The 26,913-nt window shown below is 46.8% G+C and overlaps 1 protein-coding gene across 2 annotated transcripts in view; it reads right to left on the reverse strand.

Moving 5' to 3' along the window:
• The window catches only part of ST6GALNAC1 (ST6 N-acetylgalactosaminide alpha-2,6-sialyltransferase 1), a 304,387-nt gene extending 288,934 nt beyond the window's left edge, over window positions 1-15,453 (reverse strand). For both annotated transcript variants that reach the window (XM_078654604.1, XM_078654603.1), the window contains exon 1: window positions 15,265-15,453. In XM_078654604.1, coding sequence (XP_078510730.1) covers window positions 15,265-15,386 — 122 coding nt within the window. In that variant the 5' untranslated portion in view covers window positions 15,387-15,453. The remainder of the gene's footprint in view (window positions 1-15,264) is intronic.
• Between the last annotated feature and the right edge of the window lie 11,460 nt (window positions 15,454-26,913).

Raw genomic sequence — 26,913 nt, forward strand, 5'->3', positions numbered from 1 at the left:
GACTGGGGGTGAGTGTTTTATTTGTTCAAATGCTCCGTCCATCATCCCCTTTTGTATCGCTCAGGCAAAAAGCAAGCATATGGATCAAGAAACAGATGATGAGCAGTTGGGGCACCTAATGGCAAACATTTGCAGGGAGCCCTGTTGCAAACCTGTTAGTGCACATAACGGACATTTTAGTATTTTTAGCAAGCTGATGATTTCTACACCCAGCACAGTGTACCTTCAGCTGATGACTTGCCTATCTATGATGTCATCAATAATATCCTTATGAAAGAATGCATGGACGTTGATAAATCAGACATCCTCCGGTGTTTGGCAAAAATATATCCCCTGGATAAACTCAAAGAGGAATCTCCTCAATCTCCTAAAGTTAGTGCCATCTTATCTACCATGGCTTCCTCATCTTCCCTCTTTTCAGAGGAATCAACATGATCGCCCTCCTGAGTAACATGGAGCTTGTGGCACATTTCTTTTGAATCAGGTATTTCTTCTGACATGTTATGGTTTGCAGCCACCTCGGTGGGAGCAGCAGTGGCAAGGAGGCGTACTTGTGGATGAAACCATGGAAGTTGGATGCAGGTCAGAGGACTCTTATCCAAATGCTTTCCAATCTTAGTCTTCAACTAGTTGTCCCACAGCAGATGGAAATCATTCAAAACTCAGCTGAAGCAAAGGAGACAGCCCAAATAAACCAAATTTCTGTCAAAAGACGTAAAGAAACATGCTTTTCAAAATAATGTATTTTCCTATCAGGAAAGGGCCCGAGGATCTGCAAATTCTAACAAATCCCAGAACACAATCTTCCCAAGCTCAGGACCAACAATCTCCGGTCAAGCTCTCGTTTCTTCCCTCAGTGCGGCAATTTAAGACCAATGGGTCCTGTCAATTATAAAGGAAGGCTATTATTTAAAGCCAAACAAGTATCACCCAGATGTTTTTCGCTCTGCTCCTATCCCATCTGATGTTTTCAAGAGGGAAGAACTACTCCAATGCGTTCAGGTACTGATGGAGAAGGGAGTAGTGATTCTTGTGCTCTGCGACCAGAGAGGCAGGTGTCTATTTTCTGTTTTGTTCCTGGTGCTAAAGCAAAATGACAACCTCTGTCCAGTATAGTGTCATTGGACTCACACATCACTTACTTACATGTACCAATTCATGTAACTTGCTAACACCAGCCCACACACTGACCTGTCAGACCAGCCTTTCGGGCACTGCCTGATTGCCTTATAGACCTTGAATCTTTTTCTTGTTTAGACACAACATCACGTGTGTCTTTTTTCTGCTGCAACTGATGAAGCACGATCTTACAGAGTTGAGGTGAGGTTTAGACAAGTCTCACCACTACATCCTATTCATCATTTTTGCTTGTTTTAGTATATTTTAAGTCACAGTTGTGCTTGATAAATTAGAAATATCAAGCCATATTGATCACACCGCATATGACTGATAATGAGGTCATATTCACATTTAATGAATTGTTGCATGATGTATGATGATTTATGCACAAATACTATATAATGTTTTTTTTCCCAATGTCTCCTTCAAAGGTTGGCTTCTTACCTGCGGATAATACTCCCATAGAACCACTGTATGGTGTGTAGTTGCACACATTGGCAGTATTTTGTAGATAGTTCTTCACACAAGGTCCTGAGGAATCGCCACAGATCATTTGTGACTACCAGGAGAGAAACATGTCGACCACCTAGGAGTAGAGCCAGGCCCGGACTGCCTGTTGCGGGCACCGGGCAATGCCCCGGTGGGCCGCTTGGGCGGGGGCCGGTTTTTGGCCCCTGAGGGCCGTTTTTGTTACTGGGCCGTTTTTACAGCATAGTTGCAAAATCGGCCCTGTAACAAAATCGGCCGAAAACCGGCCCTGGCAAAGAGCGCGGTTGCACTCCCAAACCCACACCACCCTTCCCCGTGGGCCGGCCAGCACTTTGCCAGGGCCTGTTTTGGTTCCCAGTCCGGCCCTGAGTAGAGCGCATTTCTGACACATTGTAGCTAGATTGTCGGATCTCCTATAATCTTTTTAATCAGGCTGGGGTCCTCCCTGAATAAAGTAATTTAGAGAAATCCCACCCCTGTTTTAATCTGCACACTTCACTTTGACATCTACACATACTAGGCCCCTTATACCCCTGGCACCTATACGGCAAGGAACAAAAGATCTCTGCCAAAGAACCCCTCTCTGGGTGCCCGTCAGGTATTGCAGCGCCGACCCGACGAGGAGCAAGCCCATATGATGAAGCATGACACTTAGCTTTAGCTTGCTGGGTGTGTGAGGGCCCTAGTTCCGAAAGGAGGATTTCCCCTTCATATAGGTTTTCCATCCAACCTTTCACCGTACATCACCTTCATTTGTGTTCTATGACCCACTGAGGAACTCTGTACTCTAATTTTCACAATCCATGTGATGAGTCAGTGTTACCTTTATTTTGCAGTAACAAGGGGTCACTTTCAGTTTTGAACCCTACCATTCACACTTTCATCTTCAACAAGAGCTTTTATCAAGCTACTGGTTCCTGTAGTGGCAACACTGCGATTGGCTGGGATCCAACTACTTGTTAAAGGCTTCTGCTACCCATTGAAAATCAAAATAGGGGTGAATGTAAAAGGGGCTTGGTTTGGGACTACAATATAGGTTGCAAACCCTAAGTTGGAATGCTTCACAAAAGCACAAAAGAAAAGATCTCCCCATGCTGCCTGACTGGGACAGCTTCTCCTATGTGAATTGGGGTGAGCGGACAAGGGGGACAGACAGTGGTCCAGGTAACTACTGTGTGCTGTCCCCCAGAGCCTTACCTAGAAAGTCAATTTTAAAAATAAAAATAAAAATAAAAACAGTAGCCATGTCCCTCTAAAAATGTTTTCCTGCTAGGAAAGAGAAAGGAGTTGTGGAGGTGTGCTCTCTCTTTTGCCACTTGCCTGCATTGTCAGACATTTACAAGGGATGCAGCATGCCTCCTGCCTAAATAATATTCTTTAGGTGGGTCAGACTGGGACACAAAATCAACCTGGGGGCCAATTAAATGTGCCCCCCCATTATTGAATCAAATAGCAAAAAAAATTAGCTCCCATTTGTAAATCAGGGCAGTTTTGAATTTTAAACACAAGCTATATATGTGTTCTTCAATGTATGGAAAAATGCATCCATTTGTGCTTGCTGCAGGGAATAGCACATGGTAATATCAGAGTAACAGTGAAAACTTCCCCCAGATCATAAAACAGATCTACAAACAGCCAAAAACACCAGCCCACACACTGACCTGTCAGACCAGCCTTTCGGGCACTGCCTGATTGCCTTATAGACCTGTCTGACCCTAGTTTTGCGACCTTCTACGAATATACATTTTGCACTGTAGCCCAGCGGCGCTGGCATCTACAGAGAGTGGGAGACGGGCAAATGGGTGGTGAGGGGTGCAGGCACTATCGCGATGAGTGCTACATGTAAGGCGCAAAGTAAAATACATTAAAAAAATCACTTAACTTACATGCTGCATGCATGACACGCACTCCTCCTTGATCCAGTCGGGTATTCAGCGCGCACCCTAGGCAACTCCCATAACCAATACTGCCACTGCTGTCATGCTGGTAACCAGCATGAGAGAAGTCCCAGGACTGGAGGAAGTGGCCTCTCTCGGCACTCCTGAGAGCACTGGAGGCATGTGCTTGCTCTCAACCCAGCTCTCTAAGACAGCTGGTTTGAGAGGTTTAAAATGGGTATGACTGGCTGGCCATCACAAGACAGTCGGCCAAAGGGACATGCACCCTTTAAACTTAGGTGCAAAGGCAGCCTACCACTCGTCCCTGCTGCTGCCAATCAGCACGCCCGCCCTGTCCTGACACTTGGTTCAGGACGGTGAAAAATAAAATGGTAATACCCATTTGATCTTCATCTCTGGAGCTTTTGGAAGCATTTTGTTAGCGGGGTCATGCTCCTCCACTGTAATGGAGGAGCCACCCCTGCTGTAACCAAATAATGCATCAGTTGCACTGAAAAATGCTGGGCAGACAGCAAAAAGTTCAGATTTTGCGTCTTCATTCTGTGACCTGCCCAATAGTGCCTGAGACCATAAGTCTCTTATTAGGTTGAGAAAGGAATGGGTGCACCCACAAATTCATGGAGAGCATGGGAAGGGGTTTCTCCAATAAGATTGCCTTTTCACATAGTGAAAGGGTTGCGCCTGCAACAGTCTTTGTGTCTAACAGCCCACCATCTATGGCCCTGCAGTGCAGGCACAGATTCCTCTTCATCCAGCCCCCTCCTCCACCGGCGAAGAAAGATGTAGGACGAAAATAAGCAAAAACACTTGCAGATTGCGCGGAACTTTTAACACATGGTCCCTCTGCCATAAAAGATTATTGAACATGGATGTGTTACCTATGTTTAACTCAACACTCAGCACTAAGTGTTGTTTAGGTTATTATCATGTAAGGTAAGTCACAGGTGTCCCTGATCTGAGTAGAAATTGTGCATCCGTGAGCAATAGCATTAATACTAAACTAACAAACTTAGAGCCTGGTTACGGATCTGAGCCAAAAGGCTTTTGGAATCTACAGAAAGATCAACCAGAGGGATTACTGGAGGCTTTCCGAATGGCAGACGGGCTCTCTGAGCCTGTTGGAGGCCATTTGAAATCCGGTTTGGATTCCTTTCCGACCGACCCCATCAAAATGGGTCGGTCAGAAAGGAATCCGAACAGCCGATTACAATGCCTTAGGAGCGGCTCCGACCGAGGGTCAGAGCCATTTCCTACCGCATCGAAATTGGGCCTCTAATGTTAATGAAAATGTTTTCTGTGTTTAAAAACTGTATGCATGGAGGAAACGGAAGTAAACAGCACTGCTATAATGGAGTGTGCTAATAAGGAATGTCTCCCTTAATGAAGTTCAATATTAAAGAATGTCTACTGTACTCCAGCTCAGTATGAATCAAGAATTAATTCACTACAATACAGAAATGTCTTCAGTGATGGTGCACACCACAGAAGAATGTCTCCTAGACAATAATACACTATTAAGGAATGCTTCAAATACAGAAGTGCACCATTGAGGAATATGTGATATTCTAGCATACTCTAATAAGGAATGTCTCCTTGGCTTGAGAGTACTGACAAAAATGTTTCCAAGATCAGAATATACTATTAAGAAATGTCCCCTCTGCAGAAGTTCACTATGACTGAATGTCTTCTGTACTGAAGAACACAATTAAGGTTGTCTCTTATAATGGAGCACAATATTAGGAATGCATCCTATACTTGAGTATTCTACGGAGAGACGTCTTGTAAACTGGAGTTTAATGCTGAAGAAAGCGCACTATACTAGATTACACTAATAAGGCATTTCTCTTATACACTGGTACACTGTTACAGAATGTTACATGTACTGTTGCTCACAGTTAAGTAATGTCGTCTGTACTCAATTACACTATTAAGGAGCATCTTGTACACTGAAGTACATCATCAAGGAATGCATCCTTTACTGTAGTTCACTAATAACGAATGGCACCTATAGGGGAATACGCTATTAATTAATGTTTCTGTTACTGCAGTGCACTATTAAGGAATTGCTTCTGCATTAGATTACAGGATTTAGTCATCTCTCCTATTATAGATTACAGTATTAAGCAATGTCCCCTATACTGTACTGATGTAATCATAAGTCTTTCACAAATGTGAACTGCTAACTGCTAACAGTCATTGATATGGCATCATAGCTTATTCTTCCTCTCGAAACTGCAGATCTGGGAAAAAACATCGATGGAACATAAGGAACCATAGTTTTATAGCGTATGATGTTGGTGTTTGGTACTGTGGGGTTAGTACAGAATTTAAGTGTTAAGTTTCAAAATAGTTTATGGGAGTTAGTTTGTGTTAGGTCTGTCAACCTTAGGATGGTCTCCCCCCAAACATTTTGTCTTTAGCCTCAACTAAAGCATAAACATGGTAAAACTGGCTCACACCTGATTGGCATATTTAATTTACTTATAAGTCCCCTGTAGAGTGGTATATCATACACCAAGAGCGTGTATATTAAATGCTGCTAGTGGGACTGCAGCATTTATTGTGCCATCCACTTAGGTACCACTTTAAAACATGCCCCAGGGCTGCCATTGCTGCTTGAATGTAATTTTAAACTGACAATTCGACTTGGCAGTATAACCCCCTTGCCAAGCCTTAAACACCCCTTTTATTACTTCTGCCTCTCCCCTAACGTAGGTCCTAAGTAGGCCATAGGGCAAGGTGCATTGAAATAAAAACGTTGTACATGTGCTGTTAAGTTTCAGTGTCCTGGTGTGTTTTTCACTACTGTATGATCTATCTCTTTTATATGATAACATTGGGTTGCCTTATTACATTTAATAAGTGCTGACCTTCGATTGGGAACAGGTTAAATTTCATGTTTGGTGTCTGGTAAATTGTAATTTAAAACCTTCTTTAATGTTAAAGTTGGATTTTAAGTTACAAATTTGAAAATACCTCTTTCAGAAAGTTGGCATTTTCCTGCCCTTTTTGGTCCCTGCAGCCTGTTCCTGAGTCACATAACTGGGTGTAGTTGGCAATTGGACTTTGTTTATTCCTTCCAGGCAGCCACACAATAGAGGGATTAGGTTTGCCTGGACAGGCTATCACTGGCAAGATCGGGGCGGAGCTAGGCACAACCCCTCTTGTAACTGAATAGGCTGTACTCTGCCTTCACACAAAGGACTTGCCCCCCTGCATTGTTCATGCAGACAGCCAGGAACCACGCAGGAGAAAAAGGGAAAATTCAAAGAGCATTCTCTAGAAACTTCTTCAACTTCAAAGAAAGCACTGCAAATACAAATAGAACCCTACAATGCACTCTTCAGTTCACTTTCTGGACCGGCGGAAGGACTCTCAGAGGACTGAATACTGTTGTGCTCTGCTGTGTACTCCGCAAGACTGCTTTGCTGCACCTGCAAGGACTGCTTTGCTTCCTGGAGCCTGCCTTGAACCCTCAGAGGCCTTCCCTGCTTCTTGAGCCTTGTTCCTCTGCTTGATCTCAGGACTATCACTTTCACTGCAAGGGCTAGTTTGCTGGCCTCCTTATCAGAGCCTCAGGGACAGAAACCGCTCCAACCATACTGAACCCCCACTTGGACCCACCCTGAGTCAGTCCTAACCCTTCATATGGTGCCCCTTCAGTCCTGGACACTTGGCTGTGGTGTTAAACATGGCCAGATACCCAAAATCCAAAACTTTGGACTTTCAGGCAAAAACTTTCCTCTGAGAACTGGGACAAGATTGGAATGAACATGCTCCTCTATCCATCGAAAGTGCACCGCTGGTTGGCCTGACTGCGCCAGCTCCCAATTCGTACTTCTACACATCAGAAAATCCAATACAGCAGTCATTCACCAATGGGGCATGTGAGCTTGTGGAACTCTCATCAGCTACATCCTCCAGCCCGTCCCACTTGAGATTTTCAACTTCTAAAAAAGAGATAAGTCCGAACGTAAGAATCTGCACTATGACTTCTGCAAGCGACTCCTTAACGATGATGCCTCCTCCTCTGATACCGCCTGCAGACATGCCCTGCTGAACTTCACCTTATCAGAACACTTTTTCCTGAAATCTTTTCTAAGTCTGAAGGGAAGAGCTAACAGGGGCCAATCCACTTTTTGTATCCGACTTGTGCTTTATCATGGTTGACCATATTTTACAACCTTGACCCGGTTGTGCACGCCTAGATGCCCATGGTTGGTGCTTGGATCTTTTAGGCACTATTTTTTCCCTTAAACTTTAAAAATTCATATGTTGGTTCTACTGATTAGATTTCTGTCATTTTGGTGTCATATAATTGATTAAAATGTATTCTATATTTCCTAAATCGGTGTGGAATTTTTCTTGCGTTGTGTTTTCATTTTATTACTGTTTGTGCATAAATCCATTGTACATTGCCTCTAAGTTACGCCTAACTGCTTTTGTGCCAAGCTACAAGAGGGTTAAGCACAGGTTAATTTAGAGACTTTTGTCGTTCGCCCTGAAAGGGATTGTGAGTGTTGCTTGTATAGGGTTAGTCCCTGTTTCAACCAATCACCCAATTTCTCACATTGAAGATCCGTGATAGAGTCTACTACTTGTGTTTCTGCAGTGCCATACAGTCATTTGTGTAACACACAAATTCCATATAAATGATTTGGCAGCAGAGTTGATCTCTTTTTAAATTCTTCTTAGTTTCTCATTGACTGTTTTCTCTTTTTTCTAAATGTAAGTGCAGTGCTGTACCTCCCTTTGTTGTACCATGGAGATGGATTTCCCCAACTTCGACACCCTCACCAGGGCTGAGCTGCAGAAGCTCTAGAAAGACAGAGGGCTGAAGGCAAGCAAGAAGGCTACTAAGTAGAATTTCCAGGTAGCCAGCAGAGCCTATGAGTTTGTACAAAGGTGCCATTCTACCACACAGGAGGATGACCTAGAGGAGGAGTGAGAAAACTTGAATGATGAGGAGGGGAGGACCCACACCTAAGCTCTGAGCTTCAATGAGAGCAAAACTCATCCCTAGAGGATGCCCAGAATGGAGCAGGGAGCAGTGTGTCTGTCCTTGGCCTGTCACCAGAGGAGCTGCAAGACACAAAGGTGGAAATGGGGGCGGAGCGGGACTACCAAAGGGGTGGTCTGGATTACTACAAGAAAAAGGTGTCGGGAGGTAAAAATAAAAGGAAGTCCTCTAAAGGCCCCCCAAAGGTTCTCAGGGGATAGGGTCCCAGCTCCAATTTGACTAGAAAAAGGGATTTGTTAACAAGAACACTGATATGTTTGTCAAGAACACTGATACAATTGTTATGCGTATTACCAGTTTCGACACACCAAGGGTGATGCCAAGTGCTCTAACTGGGCACAACCCCCCAGTGGTGGGAATACAACTGGGGTTGGCCACGGTAGTGCTTGGAGAGGACAATGGCCCCAGTTAGTGTGGGGAGACAGTTAAGGTTATCCTAGTATACATAGGTGATAGAGAGATGATGCCCAAAACCCCCGTGCTTTCCAATATTTCCAAGTACATGCCGTGGGTCACCATCAAAGGAAAGAGGATGGGAGCTCTGAGGGACCCAGTATGACTACTTTCAGGTGTAATTTGGTGTCCTCAGAGAAAGGAGATACCTAATACATTTCACCAGATTGCGGTAGCAGACAACTGTGGGAGCCCCTACCCCGTGGCTATGGCTGCCTGTGAATGGGGGGGGCAAAAAGGCCTAGAGCCTGGAAGAATTACCCTATCAGCTCCTAGAAAAGGAAAGGGCAGGGGGTGTGGATAGCCAGACCCTGAACCCACAGTACAGGTGGATGGGCCACCAGAGGACTCCGCCCCAGAGCCTATCTGGCAGGAGATTGCCTCCCTTGGAGACCTGCATGAACTTGCTGGATGGCAAGAAGAGGGTGGGTCCATCAGGGAGGTGTTTTGTAAGGCACAGAAGGAGTGCGCAACCCTGGAGGGCATGATGTGTCAGTCTGAAGCCCAGGCAGCTAGTGACACTTTTGGGGATCACCTCATTTATTAGGCGAATGATCTCCTGTACATTGAGCCCAAGGCATCTGTGCATGGAGCAACACATGTGTTGGTGGTCCCTCAATGCTACAAGGCATTCCTACTGGGGATGGCTCATAAACCTACCCTGGCAGGACATATGGGGCAAGACAATACCTTTGCCTGATGACCTATCTCTCACTTTATGGCCCCGTATGAGGATAATCTCAGATACTTTCTGCAGGACCTGTCTCACCTGGCAAGACATTAGGAAAACAGGGAACATTCTGAAGGCTCACCTTAATCCCTTACCTGTTGTTGGTACTCCCTTTGAAAGGGTGGGCATTGATATTGTTGGACCCTTGAACTCTAAAACTGATATGGCCAACAGGTTCATCCTGGGTTTGGTGGACCATGCCACTAGATACTCAGAGGCAATCCCTCTGAAGTCTGTGACTGCACCTGCAGTGGTAAGGGCCCTGATAGGGATTTTCACCTGGGTAGGTTTCCCCAAGAAAATGATGTCTGAGAGGGAAGCCAGCTTCATATCTGCGTACAGAGGTCCATGTGAAAAGAGTGTGGAGTAGCCTACAAGTTATCCACCCCCTATCATTCCCAAAAACAGTGGGTTTGTTGAAAGAATCAACAAGACCCTGAAATGCAAGATTATGGGCCTGCCTAGGCCCATGAGGCAGATTGGGACATCCTCAAGCCATGCCTGCTTTCTGCCTACAGAAGGTGCCACAGAAGGGAGTTGGGTTTAGCCCACCTGATCATCTTAATAGCCACCCTGTTAGGGGACCTTTCAGTCTGGTGAAGAAGGTGTGGGAGCCAGCTTCCAAGTACCTACACTCATGATGTGGTTAGCTGCATGCTAGCCCTCAGAAACCAGGTGGTCAAGTTGTAGAAGAAATATTCTGAGAACTTGGGGCCTAGTCAGGAAGTCATGAAACTCTGACCTGACCAGAAGACCACCCTGGTAGAGTTTCAACCTGGCCAGAAAATTTGGGTGATGGAGCTAGTGCAGCACAGGCCCCTCCAAGACTGCTGGACCGGGCCCTCTGAGGTGATTGGGAGGAATGGGAAGGCTACCTTACTAATGGACCTCAAGACCCCATGAAAACTCTTAAGGGTGCCCCACATCAAGCGCATTAAACCCCACTCTGAGGTCACCATGCTGTTAATGACAGGTGATGAAGAGGAAGAGGAGAGTGAACCTCTCCTAGATCGCCTGTCATCCAAGGAAAAACATGGGTCAGTGGAAGCTTTGGATGGGTCAGTTCGAAAGGATTTGTTCAAAGAATATAGGGGCATATTATCAAGAACGGCGTTAAAATTATTGCCGCTTTAGCGGCAGAAAACTACTGCTAAAGCAGCGATAATGGGATTGATAATTTGCCCTTGAGAATTCCCCAGACCCTCCAGCATTTCTCGATTTCACGATTCACGAAAAAATCGCGAAATTAGCTAGCAAGCACAACGGGCGTGATATTTGCCAAACTGCCCGCGAAAAAACACACTCCGGGTAGGCATGAAAAAAAAAATATATATTGGCTGTGCGCCCATACGTCACCCCGTGAAACAGCGCTTTACAGCCGTATCAGCTGCCTGCTTCTTCGATTATTTACAATACCTATGAAAGAGGAGCGAGAAAAGCAAAGTATTGCTTCTCTTCCCTCCAGCGTGCAGGCTCGACTGGAAATAGTGTCAAAAAATAGGATTCGAGCCCCAGGACGGGAGGGGCGCGCAGAAAGGAAAATGACTGTCTTTTCCTTCTTGCGCACAGAATACACTGACTGTGTTTGCTCGGCCGCTTCAACTGCCCTCCCCCTTTCTTTCTTCCTCCCTTTTCTTCCCTGTCTTTGTCTAGCAGCTTCTCTCTTACTGAAAAACCCTGACTTCAGAAATGGTTCTCTCACCTCCTTTCTTCGCTGGTTGATTTGTGCCCTTGTGAAATGGATCCAAAAAAGAAAAACTTTGTAATTGACGTCTACTTGTGATATTTTACAATTCCAAAGCATTGCTTGAAATGGATAAATAGAAGTGCAGGTACTCTGTAACAGAGTACCTGGTTGTTTCTGGGAAGTGCTGGTACTCTCTCTCTCTCTCAATATAAAAAAGTTCCAGGTACTTCGTACTGGACAGTACCGGCCCAATGAAAGCAATGTTCCAAAGTGTATCTGTGGGAATAAAAGGTTAAAAACATAAAAAATAACTAAATAAAGCAAACAGAGTGAGAGCAAAGTGGGCAGATTAATTTTATTCATACCCAAACACATTTGCGCCACTCTACAGAGTTTGCCAGTGAAGCTCTACTTTTGTTTACTTGTCTTTCTTTGAATAGCGTTGTTTTCCTCGGGCAGGGAACTAGTGCACCAGTGCTGGAGGCACTGCAACACGTGACTTGGAAAACAAAATGTGTACTGCTTCTCGGTGTTCAGGGAATTGGTCTTTTTACTATATTGCTTACATTCTGTAAGGATATAAGCAATGGACATTGAAATGGGTCCATTCCGTGCTCTGTAGTCATGTCCTTAACTTTTCAGGCAAAAGCACTCATTGATTTATGAATAGTGAGTGTAAAAGCGTTAAAGTAGCCATGTTTTTCCTGCTTACATTTCACATGCTTTACTTAATTTTGTATTCCCTATGAGTATTTTCTTTTTCCAGGATGATGTTACTTTTTTTGTAGGCAGCATATTGCTCTTGTCTAGTGTATAATTTAAATTGAGCCGCATCCAGGTGTTTATAGTGGGCACAATTGGGTTATAGTTGAGGCAGTGCAAGTTTCTCTCAGTGGGCGGTATGGTGTTTAGTGGGGGAAAGGATGTGAAACACTGGTCAGAGGTACTGAATTTGGAACTGAGGATCCTGGTTCTGAAGGATAATTATTGTGAGAGGTCTGCCCTGTCAGCACTACCCATAAAAGGGAGTCAGTGCACTCAACACAAGAGGAGGCTGTACCTCTGCACCCAGGGAGCGATGGGGGTCTTTGTGACTGCACCCAGGGAGCAAATGGGGGCTGTGCGACTGCACCCAGGGGGCGGTGAAAGTGGTGCCCCGGCAGGGGTGCACTCATGGGCGCTAGAAAATCCCAGGGAGAAATACGCCCCCTCCCACAAGGTTAGTAGGTAAGTAGATTGGAGCTGTGCTTTCGTAGAGCCGCAGAAACTTTAAACATGCCTATTTCAAAGAGGAATATTATGCTAAAACATGTTCCATTGATTTAGGGCTGAAAAGGAATGATTACGAGTAAAATAAAGTGCCGCAATAATGCCTCTAAATTTAAATTTTTGTGCCGCTGAATTTACATTTTTGTGCCGCTAAATTTGCACTTTTTTTTGCCGCTATATCCTGGGGGGGGTCTGATTCCCATAGAAGCCCATGTTCACACCAGAACATGAGCTTCTATGGGAATCCACAAGGGCATATTATCAAGCCCATTATCGCTGCTTTAGCGGCAGTTTCCTGCCGCTAAAGCGGCGATAATTTTAACGCCGTTTCTTGATATATGCCCCCAATTTGTGTGTGTGTCAAAGAAAGGACATTTTCATTTTTCTTTCTATAATTAGGAGGTACAGTTTCCCCCTGTTCAACAACAGTACAGTGATTTTTTTATAGCATCACACAACCATACCAATCATCCACCAATCAAGGCATTGTTGATGGATGGCCACTTGAAAGGGCTCACAGGTAAACAACAGGTTATGCCATAACAAAAGTAGCTAAACGTATTGAGGTGTAAAGACCACGTTGTAATGGATGTCTCCTGCAATCTGAGGGTGTGTTGTCAGTCACATGGTTAGTTAGGCTCAAAGCAAAAACAAATACGGCATACGTAATTACCAAGTCACTGACTGCTCTTCTTTTGACAGCCTACTAAGCAGAATTCTCAAACCCTTTATCATAGCATTCTGTTACCCCTGCTGGAGACCTACAGTCGGTATGTCAAGTCATTATGCTCAGCTCTCAGCTATTCCTGGTTGGGATGCCATACCTTGGTGATGTGGAGCGGTGCAATGTATTAATGGATGTCTCCTACAGTGGAGTACACTTTTAAGAATGATCTGCTTCAGTGTGGTTTCCTATTGAGGAATATCTTGTGTCTTAGCTACAGCACACTCTAAAGGAATCTCTCAACAAGTAGTCGACTGTCTCTTATACTGTGGTACACTATTGAAATCCAGACTGGAGTACACTATTACGCAACGGTACAGCATGCACCATGGTGTAGAAAACCATGACATTTGAACACTGATGGGTTACACCACCACAGAAAACAACCAGACTTTCATAAACACAAGGAAACACATGTTTTGCACTTTTCTTCATGCTTTACCAGGAGTGGCAAGTGTTGCCTATAATGAGCTTCTGTCCACATGACCAACCTGTACTGGATACGTGTCAATCAAAATAGGATAGCAAAATTCGATTTCAAAAGTTCTCCCTGAGGCCCCTATTCTGGGTGGAGTATTGCAACCACCGTGCGGAAGCGCTGCATGATTTTTACTTTTCGGTTGTTTGGAGGTGTCACTCCTAGCGCTACAAATCACAGCTCATGGAAATGGGAGTGCTGTCTCCTCCACCACTTAAATCTCTCCTACATGCCCCAGGAGTCTTTCTTACCACTCATAGTGTTTCATATTCACACAGAGCCTCTTGGAAACCTCATTTTGAACTGTGGATCTCGATGCACTGATCCGTTCATGATCCACTGATGCACCAGCAGGTGTTCCCAATTCCCTCAGTAAAATGATTCCTGCGACTGAACTATGCACTATTTCTCTTTCTTATCATCCAACTTAATTATGAGACCTCGATTTTGGCTGATGGTGGATTTCCAGATTTATGGCCACATCAATCCCACTACTCTTCTTTTATACCAAGTAGATCGGCTCCCAACAAAGATCCATTCCACAGTTATGCTGTCCACCAAAGCAAGCCTCTCTCTGTCTCTGTGGCGTTCTGCTTCTAGTGAACGAAGAGGCTCCAGAACTATACCACTTGTCAAATTGATGTAACTAAATTCAGAACATTTCTCATACAGAAAAAATCCATTGCTGGTGCTAAGGCTTCAACCTAGAACCCATTACCTTTCCACATCAGGACTAAGCTTGTTTGCTTTCAGGAAGCCCTTGATCTCTTGCCACTCTCCACGCACTAACTCTTTGTCCTTCCCATAAACTTACTATGACTTTCTCTTGTGATGACATTCCACTAATGCAATAATTCTTCTATGCAGCTTTAATCTCTCATTGTTTTAATGCCTGCCCTACTGTTTAATTGTAACTGTTATTATTCTGAGTTATATGGGCAGTGCCATAATACCATTGGCGCAGAAGGGCCAAGTAACACTAAAAAATACAAAAATAACATGTAGTTTCTATTAAGGTTTGCTGTTTATCTAAGCAAGATTGTATAAGACTAAAGCCATTCTTTCACCAATCCTCGATCCCTAGCTAAACAATCTTGGGTGCATTGGCAGCAGTTACTTTTCTGCTGCTGGTGTCTATCCTAAGGTCTTCTGCCTACATCTGGAATTCTGTCACACGGATGGAAAACAGCTGAAATCTTAGATGTTGTAACCGAGGTTTTTCCAAAGACTGAATTATAGTACTGAATTCTGTTACGGTTCTTGGGAATCAATGGAGAAATCGAAGTAGAAATGGACAAGTACCAAAATAGTTCAAGTTCAAGATGAATAAAAGCTTAGCATGTAGCGTGGTCGTCCTAACCACCCAAACTTACACTATAAGGAATAGCTCATCTTACCTTCCGGGAATGCCAGATTCTTTTTTCAGGAGCTGCAGAACTGAGACAACAATCAGAAGTAGGAGGCTCTGGACTGAGAGCCATGCCAGGATCTTGAAAATGCTACATTTGCAGGTCTTCATGGCTCCTGGCAGTCTAGGCTAGCCTGATGGTGCTCCTGGAGACTTCTTCAATTCCCCCCTAGGACTAGGCAGCCAATTGCCTTGAGACCGAGCCAGCCACCCGTGTGAACGCCAAAGCACCTGTACATGCAGGTTATAAGGCACGTTCTGCTCCTCGTAGAGAGGCGGGGCAGGGGCAAGCTTCCTTTTTGGCACACACACAAGATATGGCCATTTGAAAGATTACAGAGCTGTGCTTTCTGACTTCAGGGATACACATCACACACCTGTTGCTCAAACAAAAATGTTTCTTCAGCCCGTTCAGTACAATGAGAAATAGCCGTGGGTGGGGAGAGGGTGCCAGTAAATATCACCCAGGCAAAAATTACATTGTATGATGAATTTGAGATAGTTTACATTGGCACATAATACAATTTAATTATAGGTCAGTGAGCCTTAGTGGAGGGCATATGAAAGCTTTGCATACGTGTGAAAACAGGTCTCACAAGTCCAACAAATATTTAAGCAAATAAATATAGTATAGTACTTTTGCTATTTATTTATTTAACGCAATTCCGTGCTTGTAAGTTTCTAAATGCTACGCTACGTTATGCTATTCACACTTATAAAGAGTTACAGGCCATTGGTATGGCACATTTTATCCCTCTCTCTATCTGGGTCCACTTTAGTGCCAGTCTGGGAAGGGTAAGAAGTGACTGCCTGCTCGCTGGCTTTTGTGCGCAGTTAGTAGAGGCTTTGTTCAATGTTTGGTTTAAAAGAGTTTTGTGCAGGTTGGTGTGACTCTGAAATGAATTTGATCATGGATGCATGTGTCTGAGGTGTGCTGAGGACCTTTTCTGTTTCGGTTCCTAATTCTGAACTCAGGGGTACGTGAGGAGGAAGAGAAACAAGCTCAAAACAAGCTAGGGGCCTCCGTGCCCATCCGCACACCCCAGCTCAGCGCTTTAAATGATAGTGCACTCTTACCACTACACCCTCACTCTTCCCGTGTACGAGCCATTATGCCATGTTCATGGGGGTCATTCCTTGTCAGATGAATCACTGGAGTATTCACTAATTAATTTGACATATTTTGGTATTTATGATTAGTATACATGTCTTGGTCGAAGGAGGTTCGATTTAAACAAGCTAGTAGAGCTACTCACTAAGCCTTTGCTTTTTGCCAATTCTATGCAGCATCGGAAATATGGGGGGGGGGGGGGGGGAATGATATGCCGCAACACTATTGTAAGTTACATTATTCTTTGGGCATGCGGATGCATTATGATGTATGCATACATGCGACTGCAGAATGACGGGAGCATCATAATCTTTTCGTTTTTTATTTTCTCTGATCTAAGACATGAGTAAATTACATAACAATGAAATTTAACCAGTCCCTCCACAAAAATGAAGCGGAAAATATTTAAATTCCCACAAGGGGTTGAGGAGCAAGGTCTTGCATTTATTTGAGTTTTACAGCTATTAGCATTGTAAATGCAATATAGGAATGCATTTATTTTATTTCACCAGCATAATAAAAAGCAATGCTCCATAACCATATATTCACCCCCTAAAAAACAAAAATTTCACTCCCTGGAGCCTTCAAAAAATTTACCTTAAACGCATCCCCAAGTTGTAGAGCATTAGCTCCAATTATGGGAGAGTGGATTTTAAATTCATCACACAGTGGAAAAGGTGATTATTTTGGGGTCCCCCCAACTTAAGTTGAGAACCCAAAAGACGAACTGGAAAGAAAAAGTATGCTGTGAGGAATTATTTTGTGGTGGTCCCATCATACTAGGGCCACCACAGGCTGAGCTATGGGCAAAAATGTATTTTGAATAAGGGGGCCCCGTAAAGAGTTATGGTGCGAGTTTCGTAGTGCAGTGAATATTATAATATCGGCTCCCCTGCTGAGCCAGGAGAGCTGCAGTAAAGTTTTCCTTTCGTATTCCTTTCTTTCTGCAGCCTCTCAGCACGTTTTCCTTTTTTAAATGGGCACACAAAAAAGCGTTTGTTTGTCAAGTTGACAAATAATTTTTTTTTTCTAAAAGTGCCCTATGGCGCGCTTTCACAATAATGTCAGCCACGCCCCATTCTTTACACGAGCTATGTCTAAAGATAGGAGCGCGGCCATAACTTTAAAATAAAAAAAGAAGGTGTTGCAAAAGAGCTTGTCTTGCTGATACCATTTAGCAAAATAGTGCTCGGAGGCTGTAATTAAAGCCTACTGAGTAACAACACATGTAACAGGGAGTGTCATTATGGGAGGTTACAAATTAACACAATTAGTCAAATACAAAAGATCGACAGGCAGTCGGATTTCCATCAACTGCCAAGAGAGGCCAGTGTCCTCATTTGGATATCCTAACACCGACTCCCTTGTTGATCACAATCAAGCAAGAGGTGTAGAGAGAAAAACCATAGGGTCACTAGATGCAACAAATAACATGCGCTGCCCAGGCTCAACCTAAAAACAGCACAGATGGCATGGTGGGTTCTTAGTGGGGGGAGAAGCACACGAGGAAGAGGGCTAGAAAACAAATGCTTAACGAAAAAGAAAACAAGCATTTGCAATGCAATAGGTCTTGCATTAGGAAAGTTTGAGCTATTTGTATTGTAAATGAATTTTTTTTTATTTATGTGTTGGTTTTGAAAATAGCTAAATTATTAGCTTTGTCATTTACAATGCTAATAGTTATAACTTTCGCAAATGTGACACCTACATCATTTGTAATGCAATATGTGTTGTATGTACGTGACTTAGAAGTATTGATATTACAAATAATAATGGCTTTTAATTTTTTTAAATAATTAACTTAAATAAAAGTTATTGTAATTTATAATGGCACTAGCTTAAACTTTTGTAAATAACTTTTGTGAAGATTATGTTCAGTGTATTTTATTGTGACAATAATCCAAGAACATAAGTGAAATATTAACATCTTTTTGTGACATTTGTAATAAAGCTTGAAACATTGAGAGAACATATTTGAACCAGTTGTTGTTGAATGGTTCCACAGAATGATGCTGTGGTAACGCTGAGTGATGGCGACGAGTGATGCTGTGGCGTTTAGTGATGATGTGGTAGCGCATAGTGATGTTGTGGTGCCCCTGAGTGATGCTGTGGTCGTGCTGTGGTGATGCGATAGATTGAGTGAGTGCGCTAGATAGATAGAGTGAGTGCGCTAGATAGATAGAGGGAGGGCGATAGATAGATAGATAGATAGATAGATAGATAGATAGATAGAGGGAGGGCGATAGATAGATAGATAGATAGATAGATGGATAGATAGATAGATAGATAGATAGATAGATAGATAGATAGATAGATAGATAGATAGATAGATAGATAGATAGATAGAGTGAGGGCGATAGACAGATAGATAGAGTGAGGGCAATCAATAGATAGATAGAGTGATGGCGATAGATAGAGTGAGTGCGATAGATAGAGTGAGGCCGATAGATAGATAGACAGATAGAGTGAGGGCGAGAGATAGAGTGAGGGCGAGAGATAGATGGAGTGAGGGCGATAGATAGATAGAGTGAGGGTGATAGATAGATAGAGGGCGATAGATAGATAGATAGAGTGAGGGCGATAGATAGAGTGAGGGCGATAGATAGATAGACAGAGTGAGGGAGATCGATAGATAGATAGAGTGTTGGCGATAGAGTGAGCGCGTTAGATAGACAGATAGAGTGAGGGCAATAGATAGACAGATAGAGTGAGGGCGAGAGATAGATAGAGTGAGGGCGATAGATAGATAGAGTGAGGGCGATAGATAGATAGAGTGAGGGCAATAGATAGATAGATAGATGGATAGAGTGAGTGCGAGCATTTGATGTGCATGTAGAGTGTAATACCTCCTTGTTCTTAATTTTGCATCCAATTCCGAAGAGGAGGAAGAAGGCTGACTCAAAGTCCTTATGTATATGTGAGCATGTAGATGTATTTTTATGTATGATTTTTTTTTTACATGACGCTGGTGAAACAGCTTTGCAGTCACCAGATCTAAAAAGGGCCTGTATTGAAACCGAGCGTACACTTGACCTAGCTCTTGTTTACTAGCTAAGGTATTATAAATAACTGTTGCGGAAAAGTATCTGGGATTTTCTGTCTTGCTTCAGGTGTACTAGTTTAGTTGACATCCAGAGAAACATCACTAATAGCAGCTGGTGCAGTTTTACCCATTGCGTTCCATAAGCCACACATCGATAAACACACGTGGATTGTGTTAGGCTGATCCTGCCAGGTGCGCCTCAGGCTTTGCGGCATCAGCTTCAAACTATGGCAAGTGGCAGGTCCAAATCTCTGGAGAGGCGCTGCTGTTTAATGACAGACACTAGCCCCATCCCATGAAGCTCCTTCATCTGTCTGGTGCCTGCTGTGTATTATTAAAAATGGCGCCCACAGGTTTTTGGCAGTAAATAGTTAGAACAAGATGGGGAATTGCTTGTAATTCATTCGGCAGACTTCCAGTCTCCTGTTTTCGGAAGGAACATTCATACAACATATTAATCAAGCATTGGCACAGCAAGAGTGTCATGGGCTCTGGTGCAAGCAAGCTGAATTGGCCCTCCTGATTTTAGTTTGCGTAGTAAAAAAGAGCCATAATAGTGATGGAGGGAGCCCCTGACGTTCCTCGGCTCTGGTGATGAGTGCAGTGCGGCTCTGGTTATAGCAAAGCCCCTGTGGTTTAGCTTGCAGAATTTTCTCCCTCTCTAAGAGCCCTTGTGCCTTCCCAGTCAGAGTCAACGGCGGAATCTGTAAGAGCATTTAGACCGTTTTCATATGATGAAAAGAAAATGTTAGCATCCTCCAGGCTACCAGTTTCGTGGAGTACTTGTCCACATTATTTGTTTTCTTTCTCTTGAACGGTTTAAGAACCATGTGCCTTTTATAGTGACCTGTAGAGGGCCCCGTCAGTGGGCACATGTGCTGACAACAAGGCACCCAATACACACCATGAGAGCAGGTTTGCCAAGCTGTAGCTCCAAAGAAAAAGGTTGAAAGTGAGACCCATAGCAGTAGGCAGCTGGTTGACTATGAAGGCGTTGGAAACTAGAGACAGATTTTGAGTTTCTTAACCAAGGGTGCATGCACCAGCTGTCAGCACGCGACTCTAAGTAGTGTCTGCTGAGACTACAAAATGGCTGACCAGCTGGCAGCTGGAACTCCAGGTAGGGCAGCATCGGTAAAGGTGGTGGTTGAGACCTGTGGCAGCGAGCACCGCCTCTATAGGCATGCGACCAGATGGTACTGTACTCTGAGGAGCAGTGGTAACTCAGACCTGCTGACAGCAGGGGTAACAGGGTACCAGTACTAGAATCTGCAGAGACCGTGTTTGAGGCTGCTACCTATGGGTGCACCCCCTGCCGCCCCCAGTAACGGGCACACCTGCTGCCAGCAAAGCCATCAGGTAGAACCTACCTGCGGAAACTGTGTCTGAGAGTGAGACATGTGACAGAGAGCCGCGAAGGTAGAGCCGTAGTCTGCGGAGACAGAGGATGTTCCCAGATGCAGTGTGCCTGCCATCTGCACGCGCGCCCCCCCGCCCCCGGCCTCTGCCCGCCTTGGCCTCCTAGCACGCCTTGTATTTTGGAAACAAGTAAAAGTATCCCGCTAGGAATGCTTATTGGAGGACGGCTGTTAGGATTTCCAGATGCGGGGCAGCAGCGCGCATGCTGGAGGACTCCTCCGGCCCTCAGACTGCAGGCGTCAGGCGGGAAGGGGCAGCGCGCGGTGCTGGGGTACTCTGCCACCTTCCGCAGCTCCCCCTGAGGACGGTGAGTGGGAGTGAATGACCGGATGGAACCGCTGCTGGTCTGTGAGGCAGTACCGAGGGCTCCGGGGCGTCACACGGCTCTCTCAAGGCACCTCAGCCCTTGCCTGCAGCTGCACACCCTAACACGGATGTGCTATGCACCTTTTTCCTAACGAGCAGCGTGCAATTACGTTTCTAGAAAGACAGTTTGCACTGCTAATGTACTTCAGTCATAAAGTGCACTTGCCCCTACTTTCGCAGTGAAGAGACGAGCCCCTTTGCCAGTGCACCTCCGCTCTGAAGCCGCATCTTTTGCTGTAGTTGTTATAGGCGACCAGATTGCTAAACCAGTGCCCGCAAACCAAGCATAACTCTTTCGATTCCAGTACTGAGGACCCAAAAGAGACTGTTCTGCCAGAGCACCGCATTTCTAATAGGCACCATTTCCTGTTAGTCGGTTATCTATATACCTGTGTCGCATGCAGCGATCAGCGCCGAGGAGCCATCACGTACTAACTACATCAATCAATCGTCGGCGTAGGAGATGATGTTGAGGTTGTGTTGTCGTGCGACGTGGGCGAGCGGTTCCATGTAGATGTGGAACAGCGTCGGGCTGAGGGAGGATCCCTGTGGGACGCCGCAGATGATCTCTGTGGTCTTCGAGCGGAACGGTGGGAGGCGGACGCTCTGGATTCTGCCTGAGAGGAAGGATGTGGTCCAGGCCAGGGCTTTCTCTTGGATTCCGGCGTCGTAGAGGCGTGCTGATAGGGTGCGGTGGCAGACTGTGTCGAAGGCTGCTGATAGGTCCAGGAGGATGAGGGCGGCTGTTTCTCCTTTGTCTATCAGGATCCTAATATCGTCGGTGGCGGTGATGAGGGCGGTCTCGGTGCTGCGGTTGCTGTGGAAGCCAGATTGGGAGGGGTCCAGGATGTTGTTATCTTCGAGGTAGCGGGTTAGCTGTTTGTTGACAATCTTCTCTGTCACTTTGGCCGGGAACGGGAGCAGGGAGATGGGCCGGACGTTCTTGAGGTCCTTGGGGTCCGCCTTGGGCTTCCTCAGTAGGGCGTTGATCTCGGCGTGCTTCCAGCTTTCCGGGAAGGTTGCTGTCTCGAAGGAACTGTTGATTGTTTTCCGGAGGTGGGGCGCGATGGTTGTGTTGGCTTTGTTGAAGACGTGGTGAGGGCAGGGGTCGGATGGGGATCCGGAGTGGATGGAGTTCATGGTTTTGATGGTGTCTTTGTCGCTGAAGTTGGACCAGGTGGTCAGGCGTCTTGTGCGGATGGTGATCGCAGGGGTGGTTGACTCGGTGGTGGGTGCGAGGTTGTCGGAGTTGAAGCTGTCGTGGATGTCGGTGATCTTACGGTGAAAGAAGGTGGCCAGGGAGTCGCACAGGTCCTGTGATAGAGGGATGTTGGAGCTGGGGTTGGAGAGTTCTTTCACGATGCTGAAGAGATCTTTGGTGTTGTGTGCGTTGTTGTCTAGGCGGTCCTTGAAGGAGGTCCTTTTGGCGGTCCTGATGAGTTGGTGGTGTCTGCGGGTGGCGCTCTTGTGGGCTGTGTGGCTGTCTGGTGTTCGGTTGTGGAGCCATTTCTTTTCCAGCTTCCGACAGGTGCTCTTGGAGATTTGGAGGTCTTCGGTGAACCAGGCGGCTTTCTTGTTGGTGTGGTTGGTTGTGCAGGTCTTGAAAGGGGCAAAGGTGTTGGCGCAGTCATTGATCCACTGATTGAGGTTGGTCGCGGCGGTATTGGGGTCGGTGGGGTCGGCGGGTGGTCTCAGGGCGAGGGTGGTAGCCAGTTGGTCCTTGGTGACCTTGCCCCAGCAGCGGCGTGGCAACTGTTGGGTGCGGTGGTGTGTGGTGGGTTTCCTGAAGGTCAAGTGGACGCATCTGTGGTCCGTCCAGTGGGGTTCGGTGGTGTGGTTGTAGGAGACATGGGAGCTTGTGGAGAAGATGGGGTCCAGCGTGGGTCCAGCGGCGTGGGTGGGTGTCGTCACGAGCTGTTTGAGTCCGAGGTTGGCGAGGTTGTCGATCAGGGTGGTGGAGTTTGCGTCGTTGTTGTTCTCGAGGTGGAAGTTCAGGTCTCCGAGGAGGATGTAGTCCGTGGAGGCGAGGGCGTGAGTGCTGACGAGGTTGGCGATGGTGTCGCTGAACTGTGTTCATGGTCCGGGTGGTCTGTAGACGAGTGTTCCTCTGAGGGTGGTGTTGGGGTCGGTGTGTATCTGGAAGTGCATGTGCTCTGCGGTCGTGAGGGTGTCGTTGGTGTTGGTCGAGACACTGAGGGTGTCCTTGTGGATGATGGCGATTCCCCCTCCGGTTCCATTGGTGCGGTCTTTGCGGGAGATCTTGTAGCCCTGAGGGATGGCTATGGCGATGTCTGGTGCTGAGGTGGCGTTCAGCCAGGTCTCCGTAAGGAAGGCGACGTCGGGGTGGTAGAGTCCAGGAGGTCCCAGAGTTAGTTGGCGTGCTTGCGAGCGGAGCGGGTTTTGAGGAGGATGCAGCGGAGGTGGTTGGGTTCTCTGGTTGGTGGTTTGGTTGGCTGGATGCTGGTGTATCTGCAGTTTCAGCAGGTGAAGGGCGCTTGGGTGCGCTTTGGGGTGGCCCGGTAGCAGGGGTGGTCTCGTCCGGTGTTGAGGGCGTGGAGGGTGCTGGAGTTGTAGAGCAGTCTGACCTTGGGCGGGGCGCAGGGTGCAGGGGTTCTGGCGCTGGGCGCGATCCAAGCGCGGGCATGCCTTTGGCGTGTCTTCGGCGTGCCAGCGGCACGCCCGCTGCGCGCGGCCTCCATATGTGGGGAAGAGGGAGGGCGGAGCAGCTGGGAGGCGGGAGCGGGGGTAGCGAATGGGAGCAGTGGGTGGGCAGGGCCGCAAGGACGCAGCGGCAGGAGGTGGTAGCGAGTGAAGCCGGGGAGGGCGGGGAGAGGGCTCAGGGGCACTGCGGGCACAGAAGGCGTATGATGGAGGGACACAAACAGAAGAAAAACGGGCACAAAACAACGTTATCACTGGGCGATACAATCAGAAAAACGGGCACAAAGCAAAAGGACACAAACCATGCCTGAAGCCGGGTGGCGAGATCAGGGAGGCTCACGCCGCACCAGGCAGTGGCAAGGCGACGGCGAGGGCACAGGAGCGACGTCACAGGAGGACCGTGCGGCGGCTGGGCGGCGACCTGCCTGAGAACAGGGTCAAAGGTCGCATCAGAAAATACACCGTAGCAGTTTAGGCTTTAGGTTTAGGCATTGCCATATCATGTACCCATTAGTGCAGTTCAGATGACTGATGGGAGAGAAGAGCGTATTGAAACAAGCGGGCTGGGAAGGGAAACTGAAAGTGAGCGGCAAAATAGCTGCTCGTGCACACAGGCTTACGCACTGAGCATGCGTGCTGCCAACCTTGCCTTGGACATGGGCGGGGATGGAGCGCGCGGCAGTCCGGGGCTCCCGTGAGCTGAGGGAGCCCCTCGAGGAGTGCACCCCGTAGAGAGAAGTCCCACCGAAGCCCACCCCGCACGGTAAGTGGGGCATGCTGTATGTGTGGAGCGCGCGTGTCAGGGGCATGCTGTATGTGTGGAGCGCGTGTGACCGGGGAATGCTGTATGTGTGGAGCGCGCGTGAGCATTTAAAAAAATGCAATTGCAGGAGGCTGACTTGCCTCTGAAGGGGGACAGGAGACGTGCATCGCGTCGTGCGGGTGCACCTGCTCCAATCACTCTGCGCGTGCCCATCTCCTGTCCCACTTCCAGGGCAAGTCCCTAACAATAGAGCTCGCTGGGGACAGCAGCGCTTTGCGCTGCTTACGTCAGCTCGACCTAAAAATAGTTACCTAAAGTGAGCAGTGGAAGTATAGTTGTTGACCAGTCAAAAGGATAGTAAAGAAACTATTCTGCAAGCCAGTCACAAACATTAGAAGATGAAGGAAAGCCATTGAATGAAAAGCAAGCACAGGAAAGTGGCAAAAAAGCCAAACAATTTCATCAAAGGTTTTGAATGTGTTCCATGAAGCATTACAATTTTACACTCAGGGGGCTCCTTACCTACTTTGAATGCCACGTATCTGAGTAAAGTAATCACTTGCATGATGGGTTGGGTCATCAAGCCTTGGCAGCAGGGCACAGAGACCCTTCAATGCTGCACACAGAGGAAAACATTTAGAGTGAATATGGTTACAAGATAGCACATTTGCAAGTGAGAGTGAAAAGAGTGAGAGTCTTAAGGGGTGGTCAACATAGGTTTTCTAAACCCCTTGTTGTCATGAAGATTTTTTGTGGGGGGCACTAGGTGGCACACGCACAGAATGGCCGCACCTCGGTGAGGCTCCCGTCGTCCGGCACATTTATCCGTCATTTATCCTAAGACCCGGTCTGGCAGCAAAATGAAAGTGACAGTGGCGGCTTCCTGAAGACGTGAAGTGTACGCAGAGTGGTAGTTGCGGACTGAGGCGCCGCAGCATCTGCCTGTCGGCCGCGGACGCAGATAGAGCGGAGCGGTCTTGGTTGTGCCCCGGAGCGGTGACTGGGGGAGAGCACTCACGCGAGCGCCACGGCGGCCACGAGGTGTTTAGGCCGCGCGGCGGAGCAAACAGCGGATCGGGGCCGAGAGGTCAACCACAGTGAGTGTGCTACGTGCGAGGCAGTTGGCGGGGGCACGCGGGTTGTGTGGGGTCCGCGACACAAGTACAGTGGACTGCTGTGTTCATACGGCGCTTGCAGATGGATAATGGCGGCTTGCTGAAGGGCGGCAGTAGAGGTCTACATCATACCGTCATTGGTGCACTGGCTGCTGCAGGATGACATTGGGACTAGCGGCGGAGGCTGGGACCTCCACAAAAAACTTATACCATCGGGTGGTGCAATATAATACCTGGCAAAGTGCAGTGAGGGAGGGCAAAGGACTATATTCTGAACTGGTAGTGTGGCACTCCCTGATGCAGTGAGCGCTCGATCGAGAGGTGCAATTTGTGGGGAGTAAAGTTTGCAGCGCTTCAATATAAGGAAGGCTTTTGGAGGCACCTCGACAGCAGAGGCAAGCGCGGATAGGAGTCCTGTGAAAAGCAGACAAGGAGTACGTTGGTGTGGCTCGTTGCTGACCGGTTGACTCGGGATACTCTACTCGACATACTCCTGCAAATTGCATACAGGGCGCATAGCATCATCGCCCGGGGGGTGAGTGCTCTGATACAGGTGTAAACGGCTTGTGTGGATGAGAGCTGTGCTTATCTGGAGGCTCCCTGAAGAGGAAGGAGATAGTAGTTATTGCGTTGGAACGTGTTATCGGTCACAAAGAGCGTAAGAAGGGGTCTGGTTGCCCCTCTTTGTAAGATGGGTCGGACAGACACACGCCAACCACGGTTCACATTTGAAGCTAAAAAGACTAGGACACTACCCCCTACGGAGCGGGAACAGAGTGCAGGGAAAATCTCCACTGCGATGGATGCTGAAATGTCTGGTGACATGCGCACCTTACTTTCCGAGATGCGACAGGGATTCGCTACAATGGCGGACAAAATGGATACCATCACGACCCGCATGGATGCTATAACTCACAACCTGGAAGGACATGACACCCGACTGAAAGAGGCGGAACAAAGAATTTCGGACACGGAGGATGCCACTACACAGTTAAAAACAGCAGTGTCTCAAATGGACAAGTTGATGAAAATAATCAATGCTAAAAATGAGGACATTGAAGCCCGCAGCCGAAGAAATAACATTCGCGTTCTAGGCGTGCCGGAGAGTACAAATACTGGCAGGATGGAGGGATACATTGAGAAGATGTTGGAGTAGGTGA

This window comes from Lissotriton helveticus, chromosome 7 (genome assembly GCF_964261635.1).
Source record: "Lissotriton helveticus chromosome 7, aLisHel1.1, whole genome shotgun sequence".
Taxonomy (NCBI): domain Eukaryota; kingdom Metazoa; phylum Chordata; class Amphibia; order Caudata; family Salamandridae; genus Lissotriton; species Lissotriton helveticus.